Source organism: Dipodomys merriami, unplaced genomic scaffold (assembly GCF_024711535.1).
Source record: "Dipodomys merriami isolate MVZ:Mamm:240054 unplaced genomic scaffold, mDipMer1.0.p SCAF_37, whole genome shotgun sequence".
NCBI classification, from domain to species: domain Eukaryota; kingdom Metazoa; phylum Chordata; class Mammalia; order Rodentia; family Heteromyidae; genus Dipodomys; species Dipodomys merriami.
The window spans coordinates 285,318-311,022 of record NW_027205270.1 but is presented as its reverse complement, the minus strand read 5'-3'; the positions used below and the strand labels follow the sequence as shown (position 1 = coordinate 311,022).

The following is a 25,705-nucleotide window of genomic DNA, read 5'->3' as shown; positions in this document are numbered from 1 at the left end:
ATCCAGAAACTCTGTGTGTGTGTGTGTGTGTGTGTGTGTGTGTGTGTGTGTGTGTGTGTGTGTGTGTGTGTGTCTGTGTCTGTGTGTCTGTGTCTGTGTGTGTGTGTCCGTGTGTCTGTGTGTCTGTGTGTTCATGTCCTCTAAGGTATGGGCTCCAGTGCTTCTTTCAGATTGCATGTGGAGTGAAAGAGGTGAGCCAAAGATGTGACTGCTTGAAAGAGGGGGCTGTGAGGACAGTCTCTTAGGAGATAGAACGCCTGGGCTGAAGGAGGAAAAGGTGTTCCTGGTGGATACCAGTGCCCACAGGGAATCTATGTGGCACCTTCAGGTCCTGCAGGTAGCTCCCAGAACATGACAAGTGGAGAGGGCAGAGTGGCAGTAAAAGGTGGGCCAGTGGGCCATCACCCTACGAGTAGCCAGTCTCAAAGAGAAGGGAGTGAGCAGAGAGAGCAGTCCCCTCAACTGGGGGGTGATGAGTTTGAATTATTACCATGAAATATGCATTTGGGTTGAAAACAGAAATTCAGAATTAAGAATTTACATTTGGAAAAGGCAAAAGCATACCTGACAAAAAGTCTTGTGGGAGAGCAGGAATTTAATAAAATGGTACAAGGAACCCCTGTACTTGTTCTTTCTGAAAGTGACTCTGGAAACTGTGGATAGTGTGTGGGAGAAAGGATGACAAAGGAGAGATCATCAAAGGAGAGGAGGATAGATGAAGTCATGATTCAGGGTCCCGGATAAACAAAAATTTTGGACATAAAACCAGAAATCTTGGTGACCAGCTAGATGCACAGGGCAAAAATTGAGAAGAGTCAAGGCTGCCTTTTAAGTCCTTGAGCCTTTTTTTATTTGATGGGATTTGAACTCAGGGCCTGACACTTATGAGGCAGTTGTTCTACCACTTGAGCTATAGTTCTGGCTCTTTCAAGTAGGGTATCAGAGGATTTATGCCCAGGCCAGCCTGACTGTGATTCTTCTATTTATGCCTTCTGTGTAGCTGGGATGACAGATGCATGCTAGATAGAACCAAGTTTTATTGATTGAGAGGGAGTCTCCTGGACAATTTTCTCTGGGCTGGCCTTTGATTATGATCTTCCTAATTGCTACCTCCTAAGTAGGAGGGTATCCGGTACCTGTTCTTCCTACTTGGGCGTCATGCATGCCTCACATTGCGCCTTGCTTCTCAGCTCTGCTCAGAGCTATGAATGGCTAGAAGCTGAGGTGAGCAGAGTATGTGCTGGGAAATCTCAAGCTGATGGGCAGTAACACTGGGCTTGATTCTGCTGTAGAATCAGAGAGTTCTCCTAGGCAAAGTCATCAGAGGCCCCCAGAATAGCAGCCTTATTCTTGGAGCTCTTATGGTGGAATCTCAATATTGATAGAGAATGGTATAGGAATTATTTTGTCCAGTGCTTTATTTTGTTCACCAAGGGACAGATGTCTTCCTTTATTTATTTATTTATCTATTGTTCTGGTCCTGGGGCTTGAATTCAGGGCCTGGGCACTGTCCTTGAGTCTCTTTGAGCTCAAGGCTAGCACTCTACCACTTCAGCCACAGAGCCACTTCTAGTTTTTCTTAGTTTATTGGAGGTAAGAGTCTCACAGACATTCCTTCCTGGTCTGGCTTTGAAGATGTCTGTCCTCTTATAGGAGTAGCACATGTTCCTTCTGGGAACAAAATATTGCATTATTGCACATAAGAAATTGCTCAGGAAGTGGCATTGTAGCTCAAGTGGTAGAGCGCTCACTTTGAGCTGAAGAGATGAGGGACAGAGCCCAGGCCCAGAGTTCAAGCCCCACGACTGACACAAACACAAACAAAACAAAACAAGAAAACAAAACAAAAGAAATTGCTCAGGGAAGTGGCACTGTGGCTCAAGCCGTAGAGTGCTTGCCTTGAGCTGTAGAGCTGAGGGACAGCACCCAAACCCAGAGTTCAAGCCCCATGACCAACCAAAAAGAAAAAGAAAGAAAGAAATGACGTCATTACCCTCGCTCATGTAACCCCTCTGTACAGTAAGCTTACAATAAAAAATGCATTAAAGAGCACTACTTACAGTAAAGCTCAAAAAACAAGACACACACACACACACACACACACACACACACACACACACACACACACACACACACACACACACACACACACACACACACACACACACACACACATATATGTGAAATTGCTCAGGTTCTAACAATTCCAGCCTTAGCTGCTTATGACATGGACAGTCTTAGATCAGATGAGAGGAGGAAGCTGTGCTTGAACTGAGATAACTCACCTGGCTGCAGGACTGGTCTTCAGGGAGAGTAGTGTGTTTATGGGGATATAAGCAACCCCACTTGGAAGGGAGGACTCCCATGCTGGTGAGTACTAGACAGATATAGCATCAAGGGATAGCTATTCTAGCCAAAATTTAAACCACTGGCTGGACATGTAGTACTAGATATGCTGCATGCTGAGCCTAGTTCTTAGAAGTAATTACTAATGCACTGAATATCTGGGCTGAGGAGGCTGAATCTGTACACAGCTGCAGGACCTGGACAGGCACCTTGTACCCACCAATTCCATTCTCCTTACTCCTTGTTAGTGAGACAAGCTCCCCCATGACTCTACTAGGAATAGCGTCAGGTCAGGGATGGAGCAGAGCTGAGCCAGAGCTATAGGCAGGGGCACATTTGGGGGATCGTTAGGGGTGCTGCAAGCCCGAAGTGAGGTACCCCAGCATCTGTGAGGCTGAACCATAGGGCCCTCCAGTGAAAACAAAAGTTATCCCTTGAAAAAGAAAATTTTTCCTGATTAATCTTTTGAAGAACTTGGTTCCCAGTAAACTTGAAAATAGCAACATCCCTATGTTTGTAAGATGTTAACATCTTCCTTTAGGAGTATTTTATGATCTATGAACTAGGTGTTAATGGGGAGGGCTTTCTTCTGCTTGAACTATAGGTGGAATTGTTTTGAATCCATCAATTCATGACCTATGTTAAATCTTAGGCTTTCCCATTTCTGGGAAATGATATATTTTAGGTGCTTTCTACCTCATGGGATAAATCTCAGAGTCACTGACAGCTCTGTTAGTTTAGTGGTGGTTAGTGACGTGTTTCTGGGTTGGTAGGGCTGATGGGTGGTAGTACTGGGAAGAACCCTTACTCAAGACTCTCCCAGACAGGTACCTATGCTTTGGTACAATTAGCCATCCCTTTACCCTAGCATTCAGATCCCCAACACACACTATAGGTATCTCATGTAGAAAGGAAAGGAATGTAACTTTTCCTAGAGGCTCTTTTATTTATGCAATTGAGGTTCCAGACCAATTCAGGAACCCAACTATCAGGAAGGAGTCTCACCTCTTGGCCCAGCAACTTGTCAACCCTAGCCTTCCTCCCTTGGTCTCTTGCAGGACTTCCTCATTCAGATCCCTCCACCGTACAGAGCACCATCTTATATCTTAGGCCTCTGCAGCCAGCATTCAGCAAAGGGATGGAAAAGGAATATTGGTCCAAACTAGAAAGATAACAAGGGTGACTTTACCTTTTTTTAATGGACATCATTTATCGTTAAAATAAAAATTCATTTGCAGTTCATTTTTAAGCATCTCCTAGCAATCCATAAAAGAAATTAGATGAAAAGCCAAGATTAAAAAATTCCTGATGTTTGCTGTTTGTATTTTCCAGTTTCTACCTGAACGTGTGATGTTGTGTAGATGTGGCTGTCAGTCCTGAGCGAGGAGCAGGGTGTGTAGACGCAGCACTGAGGGGACAGAATCTTGGACGGGTCTGGGCCAGCCACCTGGTAAGTAGTCATGGCTTTTGGAAGTGATACATACTATGGAATTGGGTCCATTGAGTGAGGGTGAGCTTTCAGAGACTCAGGTCATTGCTCCACACTCCCGCTATCCTGCTGACATGAGAGCCAGGGAAGTCACTAGGCCCTACCACTTAGCTCTGTTCCATCCCCAGCAAGAGCATGGGCCTCTGGTGGGTACTGCCTGCAGGAGAAAGCTTACTACCTTACAAGCAGCTGTCCTCCCATTCCTGAGCTGTTCCTGTGGGTAGGAAATTCTCCATCACTGGCAGTAGTCTGCCTGCCTGCAGCCATCACCTGGCTTTCTAGTTCCAGTTCTCTAGACTTCAGGGTATCAGCCTAATCACTCTTCCACTAGATGGCCTAGCAGGTGTTCAGAGATGGTATGCTGGAGTGAAGTGAGGACAAGGAGTCAGACACCATCTTGGATGAATTCACTGTTGCCTGTGCAATCTTGGACAAGTTAGTTAACCTCTTTAAATTGGTTTCTTTACCTGAAGCTGGGACAATATTATCTTTCTCATAGAGTGCTTCAGAGTATGGAAATAAATCATGAATAGAAGTTGCCTGGTGTGATGTCACTAATTCTCTGTCACCCACTGGTTGTTCTATAGTTCAATTCAATAGAAGAATTGTATGCCCAAGTTAAAGGACCCACAAAGTAGCTACCAAAAGATAAAGTTAAGGTTGCCAACAAAACTGTTGGTACTTCAGACATCAGTCACAATTTAGATCCTTAGGCCACCTGCACTTCTGTCTATAGGTTTGCAGAGTAGTTGGGGAAGGCCCCTATAGTCCTTCTTTAGGTTCAGAAGTTCATTAGAATGACTCATAAAAAGTACTGTACTTAAATAGTTTTATTGTAGAAGATCAAAGTCAGAGAGAGCCAAATGAAGACACGGGACAGGGTCTGGGCAGGGATAGGGACATACAGAGCTTTATAATCTTTTTTTTTTTTTTGTCAGTTGTGGGGCTTGCCCTAGGTGCTGTCCATGAGCTTCTTTGTGCTTAAGGCTAGTGTTCTACCACTTGAACCACAGTGCCACTTCCAGTTTTTAAGTGGCTAATTGGAGATAAGAGTCTCACAGAGACTTTCCTACCTGGGCTGGCTTCAAATTGCTATCCTCAGCTCTCAGCATCCTGAGTAGCTAAGATTACAGGCTTGAGCCACCACTGCCTGGCACTCTCTCAATGGCTGTAACGATCAAGACGCTTCTCAAAGCTCAGTGCGTAGGCTTTTACTTTTTTAAATCAGGAGGCTTTAATAGAGAGACATGGTTGATTAAATCATTTTCTCTCTGGTTGAACTCAATTTGTGAAGTGTGTGTGGGGTGGAGCTGAAGTTCCAACTTTCTAGTCATGTGCTTGGCCAGCAGCCACATGAATCACTGTAGGAAACTCAGGTCTCCTTGAAAGGCGCTCAGTATGAACAATAAAAGATATTTCTACTGTCTTGTGTACATTAGAAGAAAAAAACTCTAAGGATTTTTGAAGTTCTATGACAGGAACTGAAAACAAAGGTCAGGTATTTTCTTTCTTTTACCACACCTGGCCTAACAATCATTGGTCTCTTTTGGACCAGGCTGTTGTGTTCCCATTACCTGATCAGAAAACTAGGCATTCTCATCAATCTTTTTCTGGAGGTTCCTCTTTTTGTTAATATAGCTGAAGACAGGATGAGTCTAAAGCCAGTAGTTTCTGTTATTTAGTGTGTACCTGTTTACAGCTCATTCACAAGCCTCTCATTACTCAAATTCTTAATGCTAAGATGATTGTAGCTCCTAAATGACACCTAATAAGAGCAAAGGGTTAATAGCACCTTTTATGTATCACAGGCCCTGTACTTAAGTACTTAAGGTTCATAAAGTCTGATCCTCCTTACAGCCTCCTTTTGAGGCAAATGAATACAATCTCTGTTTTATATATGGAGAAAATGGTACAAAGCAGTTATATTAGTTGGTCCAAGATCACCCATCTAATAGTGGCACAACTGATATTTGAACCCATTTATTTCAGGAAGGGAAAGGAGAAGCAACAAAAAGATTTTTTTGGTTCATAAAGTTACAGGATCTAACCAAGTCCTGTTGTCATGGTGATGGAATCAGGGCATCTACACATGGGCTCCTCCCATGGAGTGCCTGTGGAACAGCCCTATGGGCTGAGCTTTAAGAAGGGAAGGTGTCTATGGACATGGTAGTGTGGCCTTGAACATCTTGTTTCTTTGGAGGGGTGAGTTGCTTTCCAGCCTTCCCAAACCTGTTCTTGAGCAGTGCAACCACTCCACAAAGAAGAAGAGAGAACCCAACATCTTGCCTGGATGGATAGGATTGAGGCCAGAAATGAGACTATGCTAGCCCAGACAAGCCCAATATTAGAGAACCTAAGAGTCTGGGTTGTTCTGGAGTTGGTGGCCTGAAGTCCTAGGGAACAGAGGGAGCTTACATCTAATGCTCACATCAGAAGTGCCCACTGGGAATTGCTTGTTGCTGTTTCAAAAAATAACACCCAAAATTCAGGTCTTTGAAAGTGCCAAAGACAATCATTTGCCTCAGTGAGTCACTAAGCCAAGCATTGGTAGGGTTGAATGAGGGCAATATCCGAAGAAGAATTTGTGTCTGCAGTGCTGTCTGCCCAGAAGAGCGTGGTGGTGATCACATGAAGGCACAGCTCCAATGCAATACCATTGGATTCGACCTTGTAGTCCCTTCTTGCCCCCAAGGTCCAGGGATGAGGTTGGATAGGAGCACAATGGAGGTGAAGTTATTTTAACTAACCCTACATACGTAGGATCAACCTGCTCCCACAGGGCCACTGTCATTTGCACATGTGTGGTCTTTACACATGTTTATCTGGGCATCAGGCTTGAGGGACAGGCCATGAAGGAAGCAAGGAGGTCTCTCAGTCTGGATCCCTAGATCTTCCAAACTTTTGCCTTTTCTGAACAGATATATCTGTCTCCAATTCCGACAGACCCTATAGTGTCAGAGCTGGAAGGGAGTCCCAGAGGTCATTCTGTTCACTCCCTCCTTTAGAAGGATAAGGTAAGACCAGAGAGGGGAAATGACCTCTCCATGCCCATGCAGCTGTGGAGTGATGAAAGTGGCAAGATTGCGGCCATTTGATTTCTGGGCCAGAGCAAATCTACCCCTGAACAAAGAAATATTCCCGACAACTCAATCACCCTCTCTCCATTTTTAGATGAAAGGCCTGGATGTAAATGTTACTAACTACAACCTGAAATTGCCCTACCAACCTGCCAAATCCATTTCAATATCTTTGTACAGAGAACTGCTCCCAGCAGTTCTTTTCTTTATCCTAGTCTGTCCTTCCCAACTCTTATTACCAAATATCAACACAACTGGTAAGGGAGGGTTGTTGTTTTAGGAACAATCTGGTAAGGTTTTTCAGAAAATGACAGGTTAAAGAACTAAGATCAGAGGTCACAGTTTGGTGGCCTTGAAGAAGTAGGCCAGTGTGGTATATGGAACATGGCTGCCGTCTCAGACCAAGTATACCATGTTTGGTGGCAGTTCGACTCTGGGCAGGTCTGGGACAAGTGTCATACAGTGTACTTTGGAGACATGAGACTTTGGGCCATCTTTGTCAGGCTTGCTAGAAATGGCCAGCACCTAGAGTAGGCATTTCATTATTTTACGTTACAACCATGTAGCCCATAATATTTCAACACTGACTGCTCACTGGAATCACCCAGGAAGCTTATAAAAATCCAGATGCCAAGTCAGCAGGGGCAGCTCATGCCTGCAATATTAACTACTCAAGAGGCTGAGATAAAAATTATTATTCCAGGCCAGCTCAGACAAAAAAAAAGTTTGTGAGACTCTATCTCAACAAATAAAGAGCTGTACTTCCCACCTATGCAGGAAGTATAAATAGGAAGATAGCTGGTTCAGGCAAAAAGTAAGAAGAAAAAAAAAAGAAGGGTGCTAGTGGCTCATGTTTGTAATCCTAGCTATTCAAGGAGGCTGAGAGCCAAGGGTCCTGGGTTTGCAGTCAGCCCAGAGGAAAAAAAATCTGAAAAGACTCTTATCTCCAATTACTCAGAAGTGGAGGTATGTCTCAAGTGTAGAGCAAAAAAGCTAAGTAAGAATGCAAGGCTGATTTTAAGCCCCACTACCAGGACAAAAAAGGAGGGAGAATGCAAAAAAGATGTGAGTATGGCTCAAATGATAGAGTACTTGCCTAGCAATTACAAGACCCTTTGTTTAAATCCCAGTACCCCATAACCCCTTATTCTAATGTCCGGGACACACCAGATGACTTATATCAGAATCTCTGGTATTCTTAGTTTTTAAAGTCTGCTGGTAATTCCAGTATGCAGCCAATGTTGAGATCTACTGCTCTGGAAAATGGTTCAGGCTGTCAACCAACCCTTGACGGACTCTGACAACATGCCTTCCCTTGAACTTGATAGTCATTTTTCCCTAGCAGGAAACATGGAAACAGCAGTAACAACGGCAAGTTCTCTGGTTTTCTATTCTAACCCAATTAGAAACTCATTTGTCCTCTTTGGATTTTCCATAGCACCATCCTCTACCCACCCCACTGAAAGATACTATAAGAGTGGAGAGTGGGCTCCTGACAGAAATGGAAGAAGAAGTCACAGGCAGCTCATATTCAACAACAAGAAGTCCTTCTGGCCACCAGCAGGGCCTCCTTTGTATGAGCTGCTGGCTGAAATAAGGGTTGAGGCTGGGTCATACAGGACTGCAGGAGATAGGAGTCAGCTGAAGGTCAAGTGCACATCAGAACTGGGAGGAATGTATTCCCAGAGTACAACAACACACATAGTCTTCTCACAGAATGTGAGCCCAAGAATGTTTTTGAAAGAAGAAAAGCAAGAGATAGGCAGGTTACAGATGAGACCCAGAGTTCTAATTCCATTTAATGCTATTTGTATCTCCACAGATCATTCAGAACCTCATTATTGTTGCCAAAGTATATGCTGCCTTTTGCTCTTTTCTCTGTGGCACTGGGTGGTGGAGGGGCATGGCACACACTTAAGGGCTAGAAGAATGGTAAGCAGAGATGACACTTGAAGGGAGACGGGCTTATCCCAAGTCCTGTGGCTGGGAAGTGATGGCTAAAACTGCAGTCTCATTTCTCAGAAGGGCAACAGAAGATATTCTCTCCCTTTTTACTCTTGTACATTTTTTTTAAAGCAAACTTTAGTAGAAATATATCAAGCTTTTCTCCAGTTTGACTCTCAAGACTTCCCTGGTCCTCACTGCAGGGGGTCAGGCTCAATGTATGGAACTCAAGAACATGACAACATGCCAGGCGCCGGTGGCTCATGCCTGTAATGCTAACTACTCAGGAGGTTGAGGTCTGAGGATCACGGTTCAAAGCTAGCCCGGGCAGGAAACTCCATGAGACCCTAATCTCCAATATATCACTAGAAAACCGGAAGTGGTGCTGTGGCTCAAGCGGTAGAGCGCTTGCCTTGAGCTGAAGAGCACAAGGAAAGCGCCCAGGCCCAGAATTCAAGCCCCACAACCACCACCAACAACAAAAAGAACATGAAAACATGACTCTCCTCAAATCGTGTTATTTTTTTGTCTAGAGGAGAATACATTTTCCTTTAATAAAAATTCCATATATATATATATATATTTTTTTTTTTTTTTTTTGTCAGTCATAGGGCTTGAACTCTGGGCCTGGGTGCTGTCCCTCAGCTCTTCAGCTCAAGGCAAGTACTCTAGCACTTGAGCCACAGCACCACTTCCAGTTTTCTGGTGGTTTATTGGAGAGAAGAGTTTCATAGACTTTCCCGCCCAGGCTGGCTTTGAACCACGATCCTCAGATCTCAGCCTCCTGAGTAGCTAGGATTATAGGCGTGAGCCACCAGTGCCCGGCCCATACTTCTTTATTAACTTGGAAGAAGAATTGGATTTTTCATTTGGAATACCAAAGTTCTAAAGGAAAATGCTAAGCAGTGTTTCCCACATTTAGTAGCAGTGGTCCTTAGTAGCTGTTAGGTTTTCTTTCATTTTTTGAGGACACTTTTTAAAAGAAGGGTTCTATCTCTATCTAGCTAACCAGTAATGCCAGATATGAAGCAAGGGCCTCCTGCATGCTAGACAAATGCTCTACCACTGAGCCACACCCCAGCCCCATTTTAAATGAATCCCAGTGAATAGCCACCCCAGGTTAGGTAGGTATGGCATCACAAAAATGCTCAAAAAGTTTTACACACCATGTTTCCACTGAGGAGCCCTACTTCACCCCCAGTGTGGCCCTTAGTTTTACTGCACCTGATGATTTCCTTCTTGTCCCCTGCCGACCAGCCTGCCTGCCCACTGGGTGTCTGCGCTCTAACCATGGTTTGCTCATACCTCCTGGGAAGTGGCACAGCCCACTGTGAATACTGCTGGACCCCAAGCCTGTGGCCCAACCGGGAGCACCCATCAAGCACTTTGCCCTGTCCTTTTGCTGTAGGCTTTGGTGATCAGATCGCATCCCCAGCAGGAAAATGAGTGAAGAGACAGTCCCCGAGGCCACTTCTCCGCCACCTCCCACCCAGGGGCAGCACTACTTTGACCGCTTCTCTGAGGACGACCCTGAGTACCTGCGCCTTCGCAACCGCGCGGCCGACCTCCGGCAGGACTTCAACCTGATGGAGCAGAAGAAGCGTGTCACCATGATCCTGCAGAGTCCAGTGAGTGGGCGGTGGAGAGGGCAGGGAGGGAGGCGGCGGGAAGGAGGCGGGGAGAGGGGCCGGCTGACTCTCTAGGGAACCTGAAAGACCAGTAACTCCTCTTCCCTTGCTCAGGGTTGGTAGCATTTTAGGCCTGCTGAGCAAGAATACCTGGCTACATGGGTGTTTGATTCCTCCCTGGTCCCTGGTGGATGGCCAGAGCCATCAACAGTTTTGCTGTGAAAGTGGGAAAACAGGACACCGGCTCCTGTTTCTGGTATCCTTCAGAGCCTGTTTCCAGTCTTCTCTCCTGTAACAAGGAACAAGCGAATCCATGTAAACTGGAGCCAGCAGGGGGTTCCCTTTACTGACCACCACAAAGTAAGACTCCATGTAGGGGTGAGAAGGAGAGGGCACAGGGGCCGTGGGACAGGGACCCAGGCAGGAAGGTTAACTCGAGATTTGGGGTTCTCCAGACTTGAGATCAGGTGGTGCCTGCCTGGCATGGCTTCAGAACGCATCCTAGAGGCCTGGAAGAGGGCAGTGTGGCCTGCTGTACTGCATTGGCAGAGGATGCTGCCACCCTCGGATGGGCAGGAAGACCAGTGGAGGGAGACAAGGGGCTGTGGGGGTTGCGGAATGGGGGGAAGTGATCTTTAGGCTTGGGAAGCCCAGAGACAAAGCTGGCATCCCCCGCCTACTTGTCAGAATTGGCTCTGGAGGCTAGGCCTAGCTCTGCCCCAGCAGAACAGGTTCAGGATAGCTTGTGGAAGGAATACCTGTGCAAACCTGGTAGAGAATAGACATGGGGTCTGGATGGCATTGTGTAGGAAGCCTGGAGAAAACTGCCAGGTGCTAAAGGCATTGGGGGTGAGGAGTCCCTGAGAAGATCCCAAGAGTGTCAAGGATCTTGGCTGCATTAGCACCAGCCAGGTTTCAGGGCCTCTGGTGGGTGGGGACTGGGGAAGGGTTCTTTTTGTCCTTTATAGGATCTCCAACTCTAAACAGCTTCTTTCCTCCCAAGTGTTTCCTGCTGCCACCTGGTGGCCAAGATGCCAATTTTACTGCCTGGTGGGGTGAAAAGTGAGGTGGGGTGAAGAGTAGGATTTCAAAAGTAGAAGTGACCTCAAGGTCATCCGATCCTTCTTAGTCTTTCATTAAGCACATGAGAAAACAGGCTCAGAAGAGCCATAAGTGTGCTAGCATGGAAAGGAAAGGTGGCACTTTTTCAAATTCAGTTCTGCTTACTTTTAATTTTTTTTTCTTAATTTCTATAGTGAAGTTCTGCCTTGTCTGATGGACATGAGTCTTGGCCATAATACAGATGCAGGAAGGACCTGGAATCTGGATTCCATCCCACAAGGAAAAGGGAGTCATTCCTAGCATGTCCTTGGTGCTCCCACACAGCCATCCGGAGGAGCCCCTGAAACCTTAGTGGACTTGCCCCTGAGGCCTAGGTGTTCCCAAGCAGGGCCCTGTCCTAGGTGGCCCAGGAGTAGAAAAGCTCATTATTTAGCAACTATAGTTAAGTGACCTCCAGTTTCCTCTGAGAGAGGCTTTGGGTGGACTAGTCTCTTGGGGCTTTCTTCAGTCTTTCAGGGAGGAACTGGAAGGCCTCATCCAGGAGCAAATGAAGAAGGGCAACAACTCCTCCAACATCTGGGCCCTGCGGCAGATTGCAGACTTCATGGCCAGCACCTCCCACACAGTCTTCCCAACATCTTCCATGAGTAAGTGGGTGCCTAGGGAGCTGCCAGGACCAGAGGAGGAGGGATGGAGTGGGAAAGGGAACCAGAGCAGCAGCATGAAGCAGCATGGTTGCCAGGCAACGGTGTAAGCCTACAGTTGCATTAGCAGGCCTGGGGGAGCTGAGCAGAAGCCAGGGAGGTGCCCGGCTCTGCTTCTGATGTTACTGAGAATTAAAGACCCGTAGGAGAATTATCAGTGATGCCAGAAATGGGAGGATAGAGGTGACTTCAGGAGATGAGAAGAGGCCATGGAAAGCTATCTCCATATCCCACTAGGCACCTGAACCTGTTACCATCAATGAATGCAAAGAGCATTCAGGGCTGTGCATAACTGCGGCTTCTAGGCTATGATGCTCTGCCCACAGCCTTTAAAAACAAATATTAAAAAAAGTTCCACTTCAATATGATTCATATAGGATGATGGCTGAAAATTAGGAAATAGGCTAGATTTCTTTTTTTTTTTTTGGGTCCGGTCGTGGGGCCTAGGCGCTGTCCCTCAGCTCTTCAGCTCAAGGCTAGCGCTCTACCACTTGAGCCACAGCGCCACTTCCGGCTTTTTACTTATGTGGTGCTGAGGAATCGAACCCAGGGCCTCAAGCATGCAAGGCAAGTGCTCTACCACTGAGCCACCTTCCCAGCCCCAAGGAAGTAGTCTAGAAAGGCAAACAAAAATCACTACCTTGTGTACCCAAACACCGGAAATAATTATTATTAATCATTTGGTATATATTCTGTCAACTTTTTCTCTTTAACATAGATAGGTTATACAAAAATATAAAAACATGTAAATAGAAATATAAACATGTATATAAAATAAATAAATATAAAAACAAACATATAAAAATCACATTATACATATAATTTCAATATCATCCAACCATTTTTTTAATGTTGTTCTACAATGTAGGTTTTGGTGGATGCATGTCATTTAATCAATTTCCCATTATTGGACTTCCTTTTTGCTATTAAGAACAACAGTGAGGAAAGCATCTGCAACTATTCCCTTAAAGATAAATCGCAAGAAGTAGAATGTCTAGATCAAAGATGTTCAAAGATTCATGCCTGCTGGCAAATTATATCTTTTCTTCATCCTAGAGAAAAGGAAACCAAGTTACATTTCCAACAGTTATACCATGGAGGTCCTCTTCCTTTGTTCTATCTTAGTACAACCACCGTTTGCTTTAGCCACCTGATCGGACAGATGACACTTTATACTTTATTTTGGCTTAAGGTGCATTTATTTTATTACTAATGCAGTTGGATTTCTTTTACATTTTTAGAGACATATTGGGCATGATATTCTTTTTGTAATAAGTTGCCTGTTTATAGTCTTTGTCAATTTTCTTATTGATCTATCTTTCTCATAGACTTTTCAAATCTTTATAAATGAATGCTATTTCCCTATTATATGTCAAATGTATTATAATTATTAGTCTAGTTTCTGCTTTGCCTGTTAACTGTTCATAGTGAGATGTTTTTGTTGTTATTGTTGTTTTCAGAACTCTTTAATTTTTGTGCACTTGAATAATATTGTTGTTTTCCTTTGTGTGTGCTGCTTTGAGTCTCATGCTGAAAAGTACCTTCCTCAGATTTTATCACCCGGTGGAAAGAGTTTTCTTAACTGTTTGTTAAAGTTTATTCTTGAAAATATTTTAGAATTATATTTGTTTTATAGAATTTTTTTTCAAACTCCAACCCCACCTACTTTAACATATCCCCTTTGGGATTATGTGTGCGTGGGTGGGTGTGCACGAACGCACATGCATTTGCCAATACCGGGGCTTGACCTCAGGGCCTACATACTGTCCCTTAGCTTTTTTAGTTCAAGGGTGGCTCTCTACTGCTTGAGCAAACTCTACTTTTGAATCTTTACTGGCTAATTGAAGATAAAACTTTCTTACCCAGGCTGTTTTTTGAACTTCAGTCCTCAGATATTAGCCTCTTGTATAGCTGGAATTACAGATGTGAGCCACCAGCACACCTGGCTCTCTTTGAGATTTTGGTTGGCATTGTATTGGGTGAATAGATTGACTTTGTGGAGAACTTATAAATTTATATTAGAAGATAAGCTTCCTAGGGAGGCTGTAGTATATTTGGCTCTAGAATATTATAGCTGAGAGTAGTGACTGGCACATAGGAAGTGGTTAAAGAAATTTATTATGAATGAATTTTAAATCTTTCCAGTCATATAGGATGTTCAAAATTTTGTCTTTTATATCTATCAAAAAAAGCTTAGTATGTATTTTCAATGAATACTTCTCTGTTTCATTTTCTTCTGGGGATATATAAATTATTTTGGGTTTTGCATATTGAAAATCACATAATCTGTAAATGGCTATTCGTAATTTCAACATTTGCCTTTGGTGTATTTTTCCAGTTCTCACATTATGTCTGTAGCACTTTCAGACCTCTGTTTAATAATAGATTAGAGAATAATCATTCTCGTCTTGTTTTAGCCTCTAATGGAAATTCTCTTACCACTGAATTTGAGATAATTATTCTTTATCATGTTGAGGAAATATCTCTTTATTCTGGTTCATTAATGAGTCTTTCTCAGAAATGGGAGTTGAGCTTTATAAAATGCATTGCAGGCACATATTGATTTTTCTTTCCTTGAACAGTTGTCAGGATGAGTTACAGTAAGAGACCTCTGACTATTGAACTCCTGTTTTAAATTTCAGAAATAAATAACTCCTGATCTTCATGCATTTTTTCTAAAAATACTCTTCTGGATTTGATTTGCTAGAATTTTACTGAGGATTTTTTTTTGGGGGGGGGGGAAGGGGATTGGTCATGGGGCCCAAACTCTGGGCCTGGGCGCTGTCCCTCAACTTTTCAGCTCAAGGCTAGCACTCTACCACTTGAGCCACAGTGCCACTTCTGGCTTTTTCTGCTTATGTGGTGCTGAAGAATCAAACCCAGGGCCTCATGCATGCAAGGCAAGCACTCTACCAATGAGTCACCTTCCCAGCCCCTTACTGAGGATTTTTGTGTCCATTTGCATGCAAATGATTGTGTAGCAGTTCACTTCTTGGACAATCTTCATCTAGTCTTTGTATTAAACCTTGCAGAGTCAATGAGATGATGTCCTATCTCCACCCTGCTGCTGTACACTCCCACATTTTTGTTGACTAATTCTGATGTTTATTTATGGATCTTGCGTATGCCAGTTCTTGGATTTACTTAATGGTTCTTATCATTTCTCCTAATTTCTAATATATCAGTTTTGTCTTTATATTCTTGTTGTTTTTTTTTTTTTAATTTTTTTTTTTTTAGTCCGGTTGTGGGGCCTGAACTCTGGGCCTGAGCACTGTCCCTCAGCCCTTCAGCTCAAGGCTAGTGCTCTACCACTTGAGCCACAGCGCCACTTCCGGCTTTTTTCTTTTTGCTTATGTGGTGCTGAGGAATTGAACCCAGGGCCTCAGGCATGCAAGGCAAGCGCTCTACCACTGAGCCAACTTGGCTTTTGAGACACTATATAGCCCAGGCTGGTCTCCAAGTAACTCTGTAGCTCAGATTGGCCTCAAACTCATGATCCGTCTAACTTCAACTTTCCAAGTGTTAGAATTACAGATGTGTGCCACCACATCCAATTTATTTATTTCGTTGATTGTTTACTTGGTGGTATTTAGGTTTGAACTCAGGGCTCTGTGCTTGCCAAGCAGTGCTCTACCACTTGAGTTATACTTCCAGCCCTGGTTATTTTTGAGATACGGTTTGCCTCCTTTCCTGGGCTATCTTGGCCTTCAACCCTCATCATTTTAGACTTCTTGCTGCAGTGGGGATAGCAAGTACACACCACCAAGTCCAGCCTTTTCTTTTGAGATGTGATTTCACACCTTTTTGGCCTGGGTAAGACTAGAACCACAGTCCTTCTGAGTTCAGCCTCCCTAGTGGCTATGATTACAGGACTAAGCTACTGGTACCCCACTCCAACTCTATTTATTCTCTTCTGTAACATTTCTTTGATTATTTTGTTCTTTCCATTTTTACAGAATTGAATAAAACAAAGTTAATTGATTTTTTTAAGTTTAACGATAAACATTAAAGCTCTGGATTTGGGGGGGGGATTTTGGGTTTCATCCTATGAACTTTGATCCATCTTATTTCCTTTGTTGCTATTTTCTACATAGTTTGCAGTAAATACTTTGGCTGTATTTTTACATATTTATTTTTGATGGTACTAGAATCAAGCCCAGGGTCTCATACATGCTATGAACATATTCTGCTACTGAGTTCTCCACCCAGCCTATTTTATTTTTATTCTAAAGGCTATCAGGGAGTATGTTTTATAATTTCCAAGTATTTGAAAATGTGCCCTAATATTCAATTTCTGTGTTGGAGATTTATTGAGTTTTTTGTGGTCTAATTGTTTATAGTCATACGCAATCACTACAACATAGCATTTAATCTCTACTTCCATTTTCATTTTGTTTTGTCACAAATGAAAGTTGTATTTGATATCTGTTCATTATTTTGTATTTGTGATCATTTTTGCTTTATGTATCTTGATGAAATATTCAGAGCCTAAGCATTTATTATAGCTCATGATGAGTATGTAGCTAGGATCTTAAAAGCAAGGGCTTGGAGAAAGGAAGTTTAAGGTGTCATCAGTTAAATGCCAAATAGATGTTCTCTCTTCATTTGCCTTAGAACTCACTTCTTTCATTTGTTCATTCATTTATTCATTCATTCATGGGTCTTTTAGTATTAGTTTTCATTGGATTGAGAATTTTCATCTCTATATCTTCTTACATACTTTGAATAAATGACCCAGTTAGATCTGTGCCATGAACATGGCATTTGGCCATAACTGTCAAGAGACAAGACATACAAGAATTCATTAAGATTCACAGAAGAAGGAAAGGATCCAAGACTATTCAATTTGTATTCAAAAATCATTGATTTTGAAATTGTATTGCTGTTCTTGTCTAACTAGACCTTTTGACTGCTGCTTTCTCTGTCAACAATGTTTAATGGACACATGTCCTGGAGGGGTGTCATATCTTGGTTCACAAAGGCCCTTTGGGTGTATTGCCCTGACATGAGGCATCTCAGACATGCTTTAGTCTATGGCCTTGAATTTTGCATGTTGTTTTTCAATCAAAAGCAATTTCATGTTTGCTCAAATATTCAGAAGACTATATTAGGCACAAATATCCATTGTGTGGCCATTTTCCCCCTGAGTTAAAGATAAAGAATGTTTACCTTCCAGCCTAGGGATGGTTCTTAGCCAGTTGTAATGCTAGTGAAATTTGGAGAAGCCTACAGCAAGGAATAGGCAGGAAGGGGTGAGGAGCTGATGGACTCTCCTGACCATGAGAACGCTGCACTGTTCCCACTACTGTCCCTGCAGACTTCTCCATGATGACGCCCATCAACGATCTCCACACTGCTGACTCCCTGAACCTGGCCAAAGGAGAGAGGCTCATGCGGTGCAAGATCAGCAGTGTCTACCGGCTCTTGGACCTCTATGGCTGGGCCCAGCTGAGCGATACCTATGTCACGGTGAGGAGAGCACCTTGCAGTAGAGTGGGGCACTGCTTGTGGCCCCCACACAATCCAGAGAGAGAACTCATAGCTAGGGCCCTGTTGGTGGCCTGTCATCAAACTACATCGAACTTTTCCAAGATTTCTAGTCACTATAGTCACAAAAATAAACAACTTATGCAGTAGGGATTTCTTCGGACGGGAATGAGGAACTCCTGGCCATTGTATATAGGGGCTGTTCTCAAACATTGTGAGATTCCTCTTGGAGCTGCATTTCTTCAAGTCAAAAAAAGGCCAGGTCCTTTTATCTCTTAGGGGCAGGTAGGAGTTCTTTGGGAGAAGATGGGTACAGTGTATTTAGGGGAAGAAAGAATCCAAACACACTGTCCTCAGAAATGTCCCCTACCCCTATTTGCCCCTGAGAAGGTGTGTCTTTCTTCTAGTTGAGAGTCAGCAAGGAGCAGGACCACTTCCTAATCAGCCCTAAGGGTGTTTCCTGCAGTGAAGTCACAGCCTCCAGCCTGGTGAGTACTGCCCACCCTCTCTGCTCTTACAGTGACAGGCTATCTCCAAATTAGCGACGATTGTCCTGTTCCTAGTGGAGCAGGGAAGACACATGAACATGTGTATGCACACTGCATGGAATGTTACAGAGACTAAGCAGGTGCAGGCAGCAAGCACAGCAGGAAGGAAAAAGAGACAGGCCTGGAGTTCGCTGGGAAGACTCATAGGATGGCTAAGTCTGAGATTGGACCATACAAGTTGGCAATAGGGGGGTCCTAGATATGGAGCCACCATTAAAACAAGAACCAAAGCAGTGCAAAACTTGTCTATCACCAGGCTAGGGATTGCTTCTGGGTCTCTCTCAGACTACTCCACTTAAGTAGGGTGGGTAGAGATTTACAGAAAGTGATATCAATAAGGAAAGATTTCTGAGTGAAAGGACTGTCTTGAAGCAGAGCATGACTTCAAAGTCATGTCTGTTTTGTAGACTTCATGCCAAATTCTTAAGAGGACTTCTTGAGAATGTTATTTTCACTTCTGCTTTAGTTCTTGCCAATAGCATGTTCCTCCCTCACACCAGGGGCCTGATGTATCCTTCCTCCTTCCTTTGGTCCCTATCTGGTCTGTGGGACTTTCTAGGATGGGTATGAGGGTGATTTATAAAATCAGGTGATTCATTCTTAGGATCAAAGTTATGTGGTTTTTAGAAACTGTAACCCAGCTTATTCAGAGACAGCTGTAGTATATAGATTAGCCAGCAGCATAACCTGTGGGCCTATGTTAGGTGATCTGGGTCTCTCATGGGGTCTGGCCCTGAATATGTGCTGTGAAGATAACATGACGATCTAAGATTGGCTATATGGATATTATACCAGTTTCTATCTAAGAGAGGGATGGTGGTGGCGTGATGGTGGTCTGTGGAGTGAGGCTTTAGCTGTCTTTGCTAGCAAATAGCAATTCCTCTGGAAGCCAGCAGAGGGGAGTGTTGGCATCTTTCTACTTGCACAGTGTTGTTTTTGTGGCTTAAAGACAATTAAGGAGTGGTCATTTGTATGATAGTCATAAAGTGACCTCTGATGTTAATGTTCTGTGAAATTGGTTATATTAAGTAGGAAACATTATGACCAACTATTATCTTTCTTTCCACCTCCCCTCTCCTCTTGTTCTGTCTTATGCGTGTGTACATATACATGCATGCACACATAAGCATGTGGTTTGTTTTGGCCACTTGACATCAAGGCAGATGATACAACTGGTGAATTTTTTTTTCTTTGTCTTTTAAGACCTGGTTTTGGATGAGTGGTAAATGGGTGTTCAGTATACTGTTCTCTTTACCTTTTATTTGGGGGTTAGAAAACTAAGGTTTAAATACAGGACACTGCACTTGCAAGGCTGGAGCTCTATGTCTGAGCTATATTTCCAGCCCTTGTTCTCTTTAAAGATGATTAAAAACCTTGTTGAAAAAAAAGAAATGGCTCAGCTTAGACCAGACTTCTTCTGGAGAAGCATCTGAGTGTTCTATGCTGCTGGAATTGAAGATTCCTCATACCTGAGCACACTGGCATATACATATAATCCCAGAATTTGAGAGGCAAAGGCAGGAGGATCGTGAGTGTGAGGCCAGCCTCAAAACAAACCAAATGCCCTAAAAGGAAAACAAAACAAGCAAAACCCCAGTTCTTCCTAGCTGCTTTTAGGGATTTCTATAAATGACTCCCTTTCTAGTTCCTTGCTACTCACAGTAGTATCTATGGGCCACAGCATGGGTACCACTTGGGAAACAAACATAGACTCTCCTGTGAGTCAGATCTGTATTTTGACAGGCTCCCCAGGTCATTTCCCATGCATAGTCATCCAAGAAAGGCTGCTTTATCAAACTTCTCTACTGCACTGTAACCACCAGTGAACCCTAAAGACTATATATACTCTGAGAGCAGGGCTGGTCGTTGTCCCTGGATTGGCTGAGACCAACCATTGCTCCTGAAACAAATGTTGGGCTCATATTTTTGTTGGGAGAGGAGTGAAGTTCCTTTTCTGCCTTCTTGTTCTAAGCCTTTCTTCCACCCTTCCTAGATCAAGGTGAACATCCTGGGAGAGGTGGTGGAAAAGGGCAGCAGCTGCTTCCCAGTGGATGCCACGGGCTTCTGCCTTCACTCAGCCATCTATGCAGCCAGGCCCGACGTGCGCTGTATCATCCACCTGCACACACCAGCCACGGCAGCGGTGAGTGGGGCCCTGTCAGATCCATGAGCCCTCCATTCAGATCACATCCCATACATGACTGCCAGATCCAGGGTACCCTTGCATTCTCTCTAAGGGAAGGCATAAGTCAGATGCATAAGTCACTTGACATACAGCAATTTTGTTTTTTGATCAGTCGTGGGGCCTGAACTCTGGGCCTAGGCGTTGTCCCTGAGCTCCTCAGCTCAAGGCTAGCACTCTACCACTTGAGCCACAGAGCCCCTCCAAGCCAATCTTATTATTTAAAGCAGCTTTTTAGATCAGGGATGCCACAGGAAAAATTACATCCAAGACATCCAAACAATTATAAAGAACTATTTCCAGACTCTATACTTACTAAGGAAGGAAAACCTAGCAGAAATGGATGTATTTCTAGAGAAATCCAAATTTCCCAAACTGAACTAAGAAGAAACAAATCAATCAAAGATGCCAATAACCTGCAATGAGATAGAGGAAGCAATCAGAAGTCTTCCAACAAAGAAAAGCCCAGGACCAGATGGATTCACTAAGGAATTCAATAAGACCTTTAAAGAGGAACTAATACCCATACTCCTCAAGCTCTTCAGAGAAATAGAAACAGAGGGAGCTATCCCAAACTCATTCTATGAAGCCAATATCACACTCATCCCCAAACCAGGCAAAGACCCAACAAAAAAAGAGAGCTACAGACCAATCTCTGATGAACACAGATACAAAGCTCCTCAATAAAATTCTAGCCAACAGAATCCAGAAACATATAAAAATAATACATTATGACCAAGTAGGCTTTATACCAGAAATGGCAGGGATGGTTTAGCATATATAAATCAATAAATGGAATCCATCACATCAACAGATCCAAGGTCAAGAATCATATGATTATCTCTATTGATGCGGAAAAGGCTTTTGATAAAATACAGCACTCATTCATATTAAAAGCTCTGGAAAAAAATAGGAATAGAAGGAACATTCCTTAAAACAATAAAAGCCTTATATGACAGGCCAGTAGCCAATATTATACTTAATGGGGGAAAACTACAACCAATTCCCCCCAAAAACAGGAACAAGGCAAGGATGCCCACTCTCTTCACTCCTCTTCAATATAGTTCTGGAATCCTTAGCCAGAGCAACAAGGCAAGAAAAAGACATTAAAGGGATCCACATAGGGGAGGAAGAAGTTAAACTATCTCTTTTTGCAGATGAATGATTTTATATCTTAATGATCCCAAAAGCTTCATCCCCAAACTCTTAGAGCTTATAGACCACTTTGGCAAAGTAGCAGGATACTAAATTAATCCACAAAAATCAGTCACCATTCTGTACACCAACAATGTACAAGCAGAAAGGGAAATCAAGGAAACAACCCCATTCACAGTAAGCTCAAAAAAAAGTATCTAGGAGTTAACCTAACCAAAGATGTAAAGGATCTATTTCATGAAAACTATAAAAGCCTAAAAAAAGGAATCATAGAGGATACAAGGAAATGGAAAGACCTCCCATGTTCCTGGATAGGCAGAATTAATATAGTGAAAATAGCCAAAATTCATATACACATTCGATCAATTCCCGTTCAAATCCCAATGATGTACTTTACTGAAATAGAGAAAACAGTCCAAAAATTCATAAGGAACAACAAAATACCTAGAATAGCCAAAGCAATTCTAGACAAAAGAAAGAATGCAGGAGGGATCATGATACCGGATGTCAAGCTCTACTATAAAGGCAAAGACAGCATCGTACTGGCACAAAAAGAGACCCGAAGACCAATGGAACAGATTAGAAGATCCAGAAATAAAACCACATATGTACAGTCAGTTGATATTTGACAAAGGAGCCAAAGACATACAGTGGAAGAAGCACAGCCTCTTCAACTACTGGTGCTGGGAAAACTGGGCGGCCACATGCAGAAAACTAAAAGTGGACCCCAGCCTATTACCATGCACCAACATCAAAATGGATTAAAGACCTTAACATCAAACCTGATACTCTGAATCTACTGCAGGACAGAGTTGGAGAGACAGTTGAACTTATAAGCACAGGCAGGAACTTCCTGAACAGAGTCCCAGAGTCACAACAAATTGGAGAGAGACTCAATAAGTGGGACTATCTTAAAATAAAAAGTTTCTGCACAGCTAAAGAAATAGCAATGAAACTAGAAAGAAAACCAACTAATAGGGAAAAAATACCAGCAATATAACAGACAAGAGCCTAATATCCATTATGTACAGGGAACTCAAGAAACTAACCCCTCCCAAATCTAACAAACAAATCATAAAATGGGCAAGGTTGTCCCCAAATAGTCACTGGCCATTTCTCATATGTGTGCATAAAACCTTGTATTGTCACTTGAGAGTTAGTAGACAGCCAGTTCTGGACATTGCCTCAACACACCTTCCAACTGCTCCCAGACCATGACAACAATCCAACAGACCTGCCACAAACCTGCTGCTTCCTTAGGGAAGCACGGCAGTCTCGAGCACAGGGACCTCACAGAATTGAGACCAAGTTGCTACAATGAATTTGTGTTTAGCATCTCTGCAGAGCCCCGGGCTGATACATGGGGCACAGTGAGCGAAGGAGGGTCAGGGCCCTTTGACACCTCTCCATGCACATTGCTTTTTAGGGTCAGAGGTAGGAATAGAGATTATAGACTGGTTTTAAGCCTGGTCTCTGGTGCTCACACTGCCCCATTGCCGTGAGATGGGGCCTTTTCTGTTAGTGAGGCAACATGGCCATTGTGCACTGAAACCATGGCAGAGGGTCTCCAAAAACCCATTCCAGGGGATGTGGATCCTGTTTCACCACAACCTGATACAGACTCTACCACCCTTGTTTCTTCCCAGAATCACAAAGGAAGAGAAAGCTTCGGGTGGCAGTAATAGCTCTCCTGAGTTCATTCTCTCCATCAGTTCTGTCAACTGCTATGAAAGCAGTGATGGAAAGCCATGGAGACCACAACATGAAAGCATACACCAGTCAGTAGAGGAGGAAGTGGAGGAAAGGGCAACAGCCTTTCTCCTGTGCCTGCTCCCTTCACCCCACTAGCTGCAGAGCAGAGCTGGCCTATGTTACTTTGAGGGGAAGGCAGCTGTGCTGTGGGGTTGAAGCTGCAGACACTAGCAGCTATTGTTTCTCTACAGGTGTCAGCCATGAAGTGTGGCCTCCTGCCTGTCTCCCACAATGCCCTGCTGGTGGGGGACATGGCCTATTATGACTTCAATGGGGAAATGGAGCAGGAAGCCGATCGCATCAACCTGCAGAAGTGCCTTGGACCCACCTGCAAGGTTTGCTCAGCAATTCTGGGGAGATGATATAGAAGGGCCTTGTCCAGAACTGACACCCCCTATGTGACTTGTGTGCATTAGAGTGTTTTTTAAAGAAAAGGAAATGAAATAAATACCCTATCACACTACTGAAGTCTTAATGCATGTTACAAATTTATTCACATGTACATACAGAACTGGGATGGTAAAATAAGTTCTTTCTTCTCTTAGCAATATACAGTAAACAACTTTGTATGGCATTAAATATTTCCTGTCACTATTGTTTTTTCTTTTTGGTACTGGGGATTGAACCCAGGACATTGCGCTTTCTAGGCAAGTGCTTTGCCACTGAGCTACATCCCACCCTTTCTGTCACTATTTTAAGTGATTAAATTAGACCTCACTTTGTGAATGGCTCTGCTACCACTCCTCTGAACAATCCTTTGGTAGTTGGGCCCTGCTGCCTGCATCTTATACTATAAATAAAAATTGCTGCAAACCCTTTCAGCTAAATCTTTGTGCATACTGCAATTTCCCTAGAACAGATTTCTGTAGACACATACTTTAGAACCCTTAATTCATGTTGCCCAAATATATCCACAAAGATTGTTCCCTCCCCCCCATGTCTAGTGTAAAGAATGCTATTTCTCTGCAGTCTCTTTAAACTTGAGTGTTATCACATTTATTTATTCATTGTCAACTTGCTAGAGAGAAAAAATGGGAAGTCATCATTGCCTGGCTTAATGCAAAAGCATTACCTTATAACGGTACAAAATTGGGAGTGCTCAGCAGTTGAAATTGAGCCTGGAATGGTGGTCGCTTGCTGCCATCTTGGCAATCACTTACTGTTCAAGTCACTTGCTGTCTGAGTTCATCTCCCTATTTTTAATTGGGCCAAGAAATATCACCCTTCTCTTCTGACATCCAGAATATTATTAGCAGTGCTGGGCTGAGGTATCTACATCTACGACTACAAGGATTTGAGATAGGTATTTGTTGTTTGCCAGTATTTTTATTTTTTTGTATGAGAGTTGTCTCTTTCTTTGGCATTTGAGAGGGAAAACTAGCTGTTTTTAACAAGTGTGGATGTGGTGTTTTGAGCCACAAAGCCCTAGCCCAGGTTCTACAAGGAGAAGATCCTTGATTTCTGATCCCCCTTACCTTTTCATATGCCTGCTGTTGCTGGTTAGTTTGGAGTCTACCTCTAATTAGCTGAGAGACTTTCCATTTTTTTTAAACTTCTATTTCCTTGCCTGTAAAATCAAGTACATTAGAAGCTCACAAGGCCTCTGTCCTAGGGAGGCGATCACATCTTTCTATAGAGCTACTTCTCAGAGAACTGCTCCCAAGTCAACCAAGTCAGAGAGACAAAAGATTTGTTTTGTTTTGTTTGTGCCAGTACTGGGACTTGAATTTAGGGCCTGAGCACTGTCCCTGAGCTCCTCTTTTGGTTTTCCTTGAGGCTAGTGCTCCACCACTTCAGCTGCAGTTGTACTTCTGCTTTTGTGATCGTTTATTGGAGATAAGAGTCTCATGGACTTTCCTACTTGGGCTGGTTTTGAACCTCGATTGTCAGCTCTCAGCCTCCTGAATAGCTAGGATTTATAGGTGTAAGCCACCAAAGCTCTGCCAAAAGATTGTTGGATTTTTCTTTTGTTTTTAGGTTGGACCCTTGTATTGGACATTAAATAGTTCGATTCACTTTAATAACACATACCAGTTTTTCAGAGTTCTGAGTTCTCCAAGGCCTGAAAACCTATGCATTGCCCAAAGAAATCAACCAAGCTATATAGTCTCAGTTTAAAACTGCCTGTATAATAGTAAATGTTTATAATCCCAGCTACTTGGGAGTCCGAGGCAGGAAGATCAGGAATTCTGGGCCAACTCAAGCAAAGTTAATAAAACCCTGATGCAGAAACAGAATAAAAATGAAAACAGACTGGTGACAGGTTGCAAGTGTGAGAGCACTTGCCTAGCACCTCTGAGGCCCCGGGTTCAATCCCCAGTACAGAGAAAA

The 25,705-nt window shown here is 43.4% G+C and overlaps 1 protein-coding gene and 1 long non-coding RNA gene across 6 annotated transcripts in view; one reads left to right on the top strand and one right to left on the bottom strand.

Moving 5' to 3' along the window:
* LOC138804611 (uncharacterized) overlaps nt 1-10,468 on the bottom strand; it is a 28,343-nt gene extending 17,875 nt beyond the window's left edge. The window contains exon 1 of the long non-coding RNA XR_011365306.1: nt 10,395-10,468. This is a non-coding gene — a long non-coding RNA (uncharacterized lncRNA). The remainder of the gene's footprint in view (nt 1-10,394) is intronic.
* Nucleotides 1-25,705, top strand: part of Add2 (adducin 2) — a 110,141-nt gene that overhangs the window by 59,435 nt on the left and 25,001 nt on the right. For 4 of the 5 annotated variants that reach the window (XM_069988920.1, XM_069988917.1, XM_069988919.1 and 1 more), the window contains exons 2-8: nt 3,679-3,796; nt 10,265-10,484; nt 12,055-12,193; nt 17,568-17,719; nt 18,145-18,225; nt 20,279-20,428; nt 23,566-23,709. In XM_069988920.1, the coding sequence (XP_069845021.1) occupies nt 10,299-10,484; nt 12,055-12,193; nt 17,568-17,719; nt 18,145-18,225; nt 20,279-20,428; nt 23,566-23,709 (852 nt within the window). In that variant the 5' untranslated portion in view covers nt 3,679-3,796; nt 10,265-10,298. Of the gene's footprint in view, nt 1-3,678; nt 3,797-10,264; nt 10,485-10,642; nt 10,845-12,054; nt 12,194-17,567; nt 17,720-18,144; nt 18,226-20,278; nt 20,429-23,565; nt 23,710-25,705 lie in introns of those variants that run through there. The other variant, XM_069988921.1, reaches the window with a different exon arrangement.